We start from the raw sequence: 10,251 nt of genomic DNA, 5'->3' as shown, positions 1-10,251 counted from the left end.
TTGCAACCAAGCGACAGTGAACAGCTGGAAGTGCCCAGTTCCCCCTTTTCTCAAGCTAAATTGCGATGCTTCTAAGGCTAGTGATGATTGTTTCCTTGGGATCGACATTTGTATTAAAGACCATAATGGCTCTCCTATGCTGGCTAAATCTGATGTCTCTCAAGCAGATGATATCAAGGAAGGGGAGGCTGTGGCAATTAGAAGTAGTCTTCTTGAGGCTATTGCTATGGGTGTCAACTATGTCGAGGTGGAATCAGATAGTAAGGAAACTAGTGAATTAATTTTGGACCAAGGAAGAATTGCTTCCCTATCGGCTCAGCCAGTGATCTAGGACATTCGCCACATCGTACTTTCTGGCTTGTAATTTTCTGTTTATTCCTAGGGAGTCAAATATTGTTGCATACTCCCTAGCCCGGAAGGCCCTGTCTGTGAGGTGTATGCCAATCTAGCCGAACTCCATTCCTTGGTTGAAGGAGCTTTGTATTCCAACAACCAGGTGCCCTTCACCTGTCTATCAGTAGACTTTTGCTTACCAAAAAAAACTAATACCGTCAACCTTCATGGATGCAGACGTAATTGTTGAAACGACGGGGGATGTTCTGTTATTATTTCAAACATGAGGGGGGTGCATATAATTTGCTCAAAATTATATTTTTGTTCGAAGTTCGGACAAGAAACCAACTTGGGCATTTCTGTTACATATAGATTTTTGGATTGATCTGTCTGATTAAAAGCCCTAGATTAACTTTCTGCAATTGCATTCTTCTCTAACCTAGCAAATAACAATGATTCTCCTTTTTTTTCTTTGTTTCTCCTCTCTTCTGCTTTCTCTATGAAGTATTCATGGAAGCCTGGATTTCTTCCAATGTTTTCCCCTTCGTTTCCGGTACAACCTTCGCCACAAACAGAACAGCCAGAGCACACACGACAGAGTAGAAGAAAAAAGTACCTAAAACCACAGGAACAGGTTTCAGTGAGGATTCTCTCACCATATTGAATAAAAAAAATGAACATAAGAGGGTTTTAAGATCAGATCTCCTTACCATAAGAACTCCAATTCATGAGATAATTGAAAGTGTAGGAACCCACAAAACACCCAAACCAATTCACCAGTGTAATCAAACTTCCAGCCGTTCCTTTCACATTAATAGGGAATATCTGTATACAGACAGAGAAGGACACCAAAGGAAAGTTAAAAGATTAAGATAAGCTGAAAAATATCATACTTTGAGAACTTCAAGTTACCTCAGACATTATGACCCAAGGAACTCCTCCCATCCCAATTGAGAAAGATCCTCCATATGCCTGCTCCCAGTTTCACAATAAATTTAGTTCATTTGTTGCAGCACAGGAACACTTAAACTAGTTATCATCAGCACTGAATGTCTAGAAGCTCACTAGCTAGCTGAAACATAGTAGAACTTCTACATGGCCTCAACTTAGCTAATTTCAAACACAGAGATAAAGAGATTACACTCTTTTTCTTGGCAACTAAAGTTTCTTTTGAAAATGTTTGATCTGTATGAAGTGCATTTAGTAACTTGATTGTTGCAAATCTAGCTATATGGGTGCATACTCCCCTTAGCAGAAACTCTATAATATCAAATAAATTTCTCATTGTATATAGTTTAGTCTTGTTACCATGACACCAGTAAGAACCAACAGAGGAACCCATTGAGGTGATAATTCATGGACCTGATTCACAACAAAATCTTGAAGTATTTGATGAAAAGCTAGATATGGAGACCTGAAAATAGTTCAAGGATTGCTTTTGGTTGGAAACTTGTGAGTTACCTTCATGTAGAATGATATCCCTGTAAGAGTGCTGCCTATGAACAACCCCGACGCAGAAATCTGAAATTAAAAGAGCAAAGCTATTGTGTCAAAGAAGGTTTATTTTTAAATGTGTTCTTATTCAGTAGAGACTTTATTCTACTTCCTACCAACAGAAGAGGTCTTCTACCAGCTTTATCAATTAAGATTGCACCCAAAGCAGTAACAGGAACCTATAGGATGTTATCATGTAAAAAGTGAGCGAAATCAGGGCTGTAAAACAGGAAAAAGTACAAGAAAGTCTGGGACATTGAGGGAGTGAACCTGTAAACAAGCATAAAGCACAATCCCAACATTGGAAGGGAACCCTGAAAGCTCAATTTAGATAGAGTCAGTATAGATATGTTAACAAAGTCTCGCTGAAAAATAATGATTCTAATACAATGTTTACCTGCTGATGCAAAAATTTTGGTCAAGTAAAATCCAATTCCATTGATTCCTCCAAATTGTTGAAACATCATCAACCCAACTCCTACCTGAACATCAAAAGCTTAGTGGTCAAAAAAGGGAAATTTTTATGAACTCCCATATGGGTCATGGTTCTTTGCTACTGGGTCAGAAAAAGGACTCACAATGACAGATCTCAGGTAACTTCTTTGAAACAAATCTAGCATTTTAGCTTCTGGGAGGTGTTGAAGAGTTTCAATTGAGTGCTGCCAAAGCCATACAGAAGGCTTAATAAAATCGAAATTCGCTATATTCTCTAAGTTAATTGGGGATCTAGAGCTGAAAAAAACATATGAACTTGGATATCATAAGCTTCTTTTGAAATATCCGCGTCCTTGCCACGAAGCCTTTGCAATGCAGCTTCAAAATTCTTTTGGTGTCCAACCATAGCCTGAAAGAAAAGTTAATAGTGTCTGTAAACATCAAGCACATTACGTGACTTCCTTTTTTTATTTTTAGCAGAGCAGATGAGCTTACCAGCCATCTAGGAGATTCTGGAATGAAGAACAAACCCAGTAGTAGAACAATGCAGGGAATAATTCCTGTAAATTTGGCCATTCAACTCTGTAAATCTCTATTACTTCACATTTATGATGAAAGTTAAATGAAGAAATTTTAGTAACTACATGGAATTACCAGTCAGTGCCAATGTCCGCCAGTTCAGTATAGTCCCCATGACAAAAGCAACTGAAACTCCAGTAACTATCATGAGCTGCACAATTAAGTATCAACTGTAAACAGAAGTTTTATTGTTGTTTATATGAAGGATCGCTAGGGCTCTGTATGGAAACGTTCTTAAAAATCAATTGTAGTGTTTTTCTCCTTTTTTAGAATAGAAACGGGGTGAAAACTATATGGTATGTCCGGTTTTATTTTTTGAGCCCCATTTGAAAACACCAAAATGATGTTTCTCACATTAGAGAAACACTTCTACCAATTTTTGAAGAAACACCATTCCCACTTAAGTTAACGAGGGGCAATACTGGAATTTGCCAGAAAAACATAATAATAGGTGAAACCTTGCCCTAAAATCTAACTCTTCTCTCGGAAGACTACTCTCATCTTCTTCTTGCTCGACCTCTGTAAATCCGATCAACCTCTGGTGCTCTCTTTGCGCTCGACCTCTGCAACTAGGTTCTTGACCTACAACTCTTTTTTGCAATCGTCCGCTCTCATCTTCTTCGTGCTCGACCTTTGCAACTGTTGGAATTTTTCAAAATATTGATGTGGACTTTTAGTCCCACATCGGCTATGAAAGGAAAGCTCATTGGATTTATATGTGTTAGTAGTAAGTAGTTATTATTATCACATGTAATGTTAGAAGAGATTGTACGGTGCACTTGCGAATGAGGACGGTACCCGTCCGGCGCGTGCAGCGTCGCGCGTGCGTGTGCGTGAGGCGCAATGTGGCGCTTTGATGGCGCACTTTGCACTTTGCACTTTGCACGTGCGCATCGTCAGATATGTCGCCTTAATCTTTTGGGATCGACGGTGTCGATCAAAGGGTGCTTAGGATCGATCCGACCGTTGGATCGGTGGCTGATCAAAGAGGAGTGCAACCCTTGGTTTAACATTGACCCCAAGAGTTGCAGCCCACCGAACAGCCAAGGGGCCGCCCAATAGTCATGACTGTCGGTCAAGCCATATGAGCCAATGGGTGTGACCCATCCGACAGGCCTTGTGGGCCTATAAATGGGCCACGAATTCTCTCGTCCGAGGATTAAAAAAAGATTCTCTGATAGCTTCACAGTGTTCTGTCTCGCACGATAATCCGCTGATTTATCTTGGGAGGCGGGTTTGCAACCCTTTGCGGATTAGGAGGGTGCAAATCATGCTTAAGGACGAACGATTTCGTTCGACTCGGGCCTTCTTTCTGTCCTCTCCTTTTGTTGATTTCTAACAAACTCTCGTCGCTCGACCTCTGCAACTCTTCTTCGCACTCGACCTGTGCTCCTCAACCCAAGATATGAAGTATAACATTGTCCTAAAATGAGTATTGGTCTACATTTTGATTTAGGGGTTTTTATTGATGTTGTGGTGTTTGAAATCTTCTTCTACCTATTTGAATGCAACTTTGTTCCTAATGTTGCAGTTTTGTGCTCTTCATGAAAGCACAAATGATAATAATCTGATAATTATGTTCATTTTGAATGTCTTTTTCTTGAAAGCATTGGATGATTTCATCTCTTCAATCTGTTCTTGTTGATCTGCATTATTAGAACCTTGAATTACTACCTGTGGCACCCCTATTTTACCCATACATGTTTATGTTTCTTCTTAGTTACAGAAACGATTTTTTTTTTTTTTTTTTGGCAGTGTTATCCTATTAGGGCTATAAACGGATCGGATTCGGCTCGGATAGTGCTATATACGCATCCGCATCCGCATCCGATTAGCTATCGGACGGATTCGGATAGTGCTAAACGGATACGGACAAGGATACGAATCGGATATTTTATCCGTTTACATGTAAATATAGCTTTTCGGCTAGCTATAGCCTGTCCGTATCCGTATCCATTTTTCGGATGGATTTGGATAGTGCTAAACAGATACGGACACGGATTTCGGAAACAGATTTCGGCTATTCATTTACACCCTATATCCTATCGCATTTGAGAACCCAGAAACGCTCAAAAAACACAGAAACACAAAACTGTGTCAGACCCAGAAACGCTCAAAAAACACAAATTGTTGCCATAGAGAGTCTAGTTCTCCCACTATTCTTCTTTATAGTATAATAGAATATCAGTAGTTCACCTGATTTGCAGTCGCTAGTCCACCTCTTAGATCTTTTGGTGCAATTTCTGCTATGAAGACGGGTACCTGTTCATTCATCAATAAGCACTTTTGGTGGGAAAGTTGGAAGATTTGATTTATGGTTTGGCAGGCTAGTCACACTACCAAGTAAGAACCCAGTTGCCCAAATCAAATACCTGAACTACATATAATAAAATTGATGACCTCAAGTAGTTGAGGTAATCATCGTCTTAAAATTAATTTGACGATATGCCCAAAGCAAGCATAAGGAGCTAGGGGTGTCACCTTCCAGCCTGAACCGGTTGGGCCAACCGAAATCGTCCAATGTAGCCCCAATCGAACCAAGCCGAATGTTTATCATTTCGGCTTTGTTTTGGGTTTTCCAAAACCGGTAGAAATCAAAACTGATCAGGCCGACCGAGTAACCTGACTGAAACTGGAGATCAAACCAAACCTAGAACCAAACTGATAATAAAACATAGGAAAAGGTTCTCTTAACCGCTAGAGTAGAGTACGCTAGCACCTTTATGTCTATCTCTCTCCTCCCCATATGAAATGACCTCACTGTTCTCCTATAATTGATACCATTTTAATCGCAACCCATTGGTGGTATCCCCTATGCCGCTTGCTCAGAGAATCCTCTCTCTAAATATATGTGGTTAATTGACATTACAAACTTGAAATTGATGAAAACACCCAAAAACAACACCTACAAACCAAGACATATGATTCACACAAAGGGTTTTGCTAGTGTAGACACCCTGAGATTGTATTCTACTTCTCATAGAAATTCAGATATGTAGATTTAAAATGGAAATAATTGTAAAAGCAGTGGTCCTTACTCCTTAATTAATAGAGTTTGAACTCTAGAATTCCAGAACTCGGCTGAAATCGAAATCGGGATCAGTTTCCTTATACCATGAACTAGGCCCAAGAATTAAGTATGCAAGAACTGGGATAATGCTTTACTTATTCCAATCTTCAATAGGGTTCGAGGAATCGGATCATGGGCATCAAATCGGCTGTATTGGCCAATACCAATACTTGGCCGATATCGGATCAGCATAATGGTTCGAAGTAAAAGTAAAACCGTCCAAAAATTGATTTATGCAAAAAAAAAAAGAAAAGGGAAAAATCTTCTGATACGGCCGATCTGTATCAATATTGGCCAAGACTGATTCCAATAGCATTCGGCGGAATCAGCCTATTTGGTTAGAAATCTAAAGTGACTTGTAGCCAATTTAAGGTTTTTTGTAACCGATTCGACCCGATTCCAGCCCCACCCCTCACACAACAATAAATAGGAGCGTTAGTGAGCATAATTATAGGGGAAATGAAGAAAATCATACCACATAGGAAAACACTCCAATTCCATAGCCATTGCAGAATCTTCCAAGATCCAGTATTACATAACCCTTTTTGAAACATTAAGATGGATATCAGGTTACTGAGAAAATGTCACAAAGAAAACAGAGAATTTATAGGGAGATTTTAAGAACCCAAAATTATCAAATTTGTAGTGGAGATGAAACAAACAAATTAATAACCTTGGAGAAATAAATGGCAAGCCATCCTGCAATGCACAACACTGATGACATTCTCATGGTCTGTGCTCCATTGATTCATTAAACCACACAGAGAATCAAATAAAAAGGAAGTTAGAGAAGGAAAATTTTAGCTCATCAATATCAAATTTCTCATCTTAAGGGATGTTCATCACTCACAGCTTTTCGGCCAAGGAAATCAGCAATCCAACCGCTACTGATAGCACCGATCATTGCACCAATGCTGATTATCGAGCCAAACAAGGAGTACTGCATTGTTTCACCAAGTCAAATAGGAACCCAACTCCCAAATATTACTTTTATAAGAACATCCATAATACACATTGGCTATGTGAAATTAGTAATGTGCAAATTCGACTTAATTGTTGGGATGTTGGTAGTTATAGAGTTATAGTCCTACATCGGCATGTTCTTGTCTCTAGTGTCTTCATATACTCGAAGAGTTCACTCCACTTAATGCATTATGGTTTTAAGTTTGACCCTTTAACATGGTATCAGAACGAGATCACACGAGAGGGGTTATAAGATGTTAGGAGTTTTATTCCCACATCAGAGTATTCTGATATATATATTTTTTTTGGATGAACCAAAGCAAATTCATTAATTAAAATATCCAAGGTTATTGAACATGATGTTCTGATCTTTGTTGCCTTTATATAATTGAGAAGTTCTCTCCACTTAATGTCTTAAGATTCTGATCTAGCTGAATCAAAATCCATGGAAACTGATTCTATTGCCAATTCCGCTTACTTGAACCAGATCGGTATTGCCCTAAATTGGTTTGGATCGGATGGAATTGTCGCCCGTCTTTTAATAAAAATTGATTTATTATATTTTTACCCTAAGACCATACCGGTGAATCGGTGTAGGATCGGTCAATATTCGGGATCAACCTCAATCGATATCGATCTAATCTGGTGAATCAACCAATCCGATTTCAAGATTACGAACCATCATAGTTCAAAAACTCGCCGAATTTCGGATATTTTGGCTGGGCTGAGATAAGATGCTATGTTGAAATGAAAAAATGCAATATTTCGGAAATTTCGATCATATTGTTTTGGAAATTTAGGTCTAAAAATGCACCGTTTCGTCAAAAATTCGGTTATTTGGATCATTTTAGCATTTTATACCCTGAAATGGCTAAGCAAAAATCATAGAAAAATTACAATATTTCGATGAAATTTCAACGAGATTTCAGTATCTTGAAAATTTCGATCCGACTGAAATATCCTTTCAAGATGAGATTTAATACTATGGCTCTACTCATACCACACAAGTCAGCAAGTAAAAATGCAAGTAAAAAAAAAAATAAATAAGAGGAAGACATAACGAATGAACCTGAGATAAAGTCAGGCCAAGATCATCTTTGATGCCATTCTGGGTAGGAGCCGTAAAGCCCACCTGCACAGCCAATAAATTGAAAATTAAAGAAGTTTACAGTTGAATGGGAAAAAAGAGCTCAGATCACTCTTCTCCATAGATAGAGAGAGAGAGAAAGTTGAGACATACACAAGATCCAAACTCGAAAGACCCACAAACAGCAACGAAAGTGCTGAGAAGAACCATTGAGAGTGACCTTCCTTGGTGAGTTTGGAGTTTGAGCTTATCATGTTCTCTAGGCTTTTCCAAGCAAACCAAATAATCCTGTGGCTTTTGGGCCTTGAGGAGTGGCTCAGTCTCTGATAGTAAACCATTACCATTCCCTTCTCCTACTGAATGGTTGACCTTCTCCATGTTTATGATACCCATCTCCTCCAACTTTAGCTCTTTTTATCAGTTAAGAAAGACTGAGGGCTCTCAGTATATTTGCTAATCACTACGTGTTCTTTTTTGTTTTTTCTAATTATTTTAGTTTAATTACAGGGATGATCGATTCTTCCATTTACATACTTAGTTCATATGAAGAGTCAGTCCGACAGGTAGTCACTGAGGAAACCTATTATTTAGGGGGGATGGTTGTTGGATCTAAAATTTGGATTATTTCTTTATTTATTCTTTAAAATATTTTATGCTTATTTGGATCCTCTCTTTAAAAAAATTTTGGGATTTAACATACATAGATCTCTATGCATTTGTGGTTACTGCTTTCTCCATAGGTTCTATTCCAGCTGTTTGCAACGAGACATTGATTTGCCTTATTCCCAACTTTGGGAACCCGGAATCAATCGATCAATATAGACCCATCAGCTTGTGTAGTGTGACCATCAAAGTGGTCACTAAAATCATGGCCAGCCGTTTGTAGTTATTTCTCCCTCATATTATAGCTCCTGCTCCCACTCAACGTTTGTGTCGGGCCGTTAAATATCCGACAATATCTACATGGCTCATGAAATTTTTCACTATTTGACAAGGAAGAAGAAAGGCAAAACAAAGTTGTCATCATCAAACTGGACATGAAAAAAGCATACGATAGAGTTGAGTGGCCTTTCATGAAAGCTTTACTGACAAAATTGGGGTTTGATGCAACATTTGTGTCCTTACTTATGGAGTGCCTCACGATTGTATCCTATACCATCCTTGCCAATGGGATTGAACGATGTTTTGATAAAATCGACAAGGGGGATTCAACAGGGGGACCCCCTCTCCCCAACTATTTTTGTTATTTGTGCCCAAGCTTTGAGTAGTCTGTTGAACAAAGCAGAATCAGCAAGGATGATCAATGGCATCAAGGTCCGAAACTGTCGACGATTGTGAATTTGAATGAGATCCATAACTTGAAGGACTGCATGGACCTCTATTGTCAAGCCAGTGGTCAAGCCATCAATATGAAAAATTCAAGTCTATGCTTTAGTCCCAACACTCCATCATAGGTGAAAAGATGGTTCTCAAGAATTCTAAAAATTCCTTATGGAGAGGAGCCATCAAAATACCTTGGTTTGCCAACAGATTTGGGGGTGAATAAAGTTGATCTATTTCACGAGATTAGTGACCAAGCAAGCAAGAAAATGTATGGTTGGTCTCAAAAGTTTCTTACCCATGCTGGCCGCGAAGTCCTCCTCAAATATGTTATTCTTCCTCAAATTTCTCTGCAGGTCACATTAAACTCCCTCAATCCCACCTTGATCGTATTCGAAGAGAGGCAGCTTGCTTTTATTAGGGGAAAGGAAAATATGGAAAAACAAAAACTCATTGGCTTTCTTGGCATAAACTTAGTCATTCGAAGGAAAGGGGAGGTCTGGGTTTCAGGGAACCATCTCTTCATAACAGGGCACTACTAGCAAAGGCTGCTTGGAACCTTCTGAGCGAACCAGATTCCCACTAGGCTCAATTCATGAAGAGTTTATACTTCCCTAAATGCGGTTTCATGGAAGCAAAATTGGGTAACAGCCCTTCGTGGGCTTGGAGGGAAGAAAAATCTTGAAGATAGGTTTGATTTGGAAGGTGGGAAATGGTGACAAGATACACATCCGGAACTATAAATGGATACCATCTATGTCGTCCTCTCAAATTCACCCATCCATTAATAATACTACCACTCTTCAATGGGTAGCAGAGTTGATCGATCAGGAAAGCAGACAATGGAAAAGTTATTTGTAATTAGACTCTACTTTTAATTCCAATGAGAAGGAGTTAATATAACTGTTAGCATATTAGCATCCCATAGAGGTTTAGGGATTACCTGAACCGAATGGAATCGCAGCGGAAG

General features: G+C 39.0%; 1 protein-coding gene across 1 annotated transcript; it reads right to left on the bottom strand.

Annotated features, from left to right (window-relative positions):
* Positions 1–774: 774 nt before the first annotated feature.
* On the bottom strand, positions 775–8,207 carry LOC122658620 (sugar transporter ERD6-like 7). The gene is made up of 18 exons (XM_043853644.1): positions 8,115–8,207; positions 7,944–8,006; positions 6,762–6,851; positions 6,585–6,644; positions 6,387–6,452; positions 5,038–5,103; positions 2,917–2,992; positions 2,758–2,822; positions 2,579–2,671; positions 2,406–2,486; positions 2,225–2,309; positions 2,098–2,141; positions 1,944–2,006; positions 1,795–1,854; positions 1,642–1,695; positions 1,246–1,305; positions 1,044–1,158; positions 775–949 (listed from the first exon to the last, which is right to left on the bottom strand). Exons 1-18 carry the CDS (start codon positions 8,169–8,171, stop codon positions 831–833), a joined length of 1,317 nt encoding a protein of 438 aa, XP_043709579.1. The 5' UTR covers positions 8,172–8,207; the 3' UTR covers positions 775–830.
* Between the last annotated feature and the right edge of the window lie 2,044 nt (positions 8,208–10,251).

This window comes from Telopea speciosissima, chromosome 4 (genome assembly GCF_018873765.1).
Source record: "Telopea speciosissima isolate NSW1024214 ecotype Mountain lineage chromosome 4, Tspe_v1, whole genome shotgun sequence".
Taxonomy (NCBI): Eukaryota; Viridiplantae; Streptophyta; class Magnoliopsida; order Proteales; family Proteaceae; genus Telopea; species Telopea speciosissima.
This window is presented reverse-complemented; position numbering and strand designations above follow the sequence as displayed.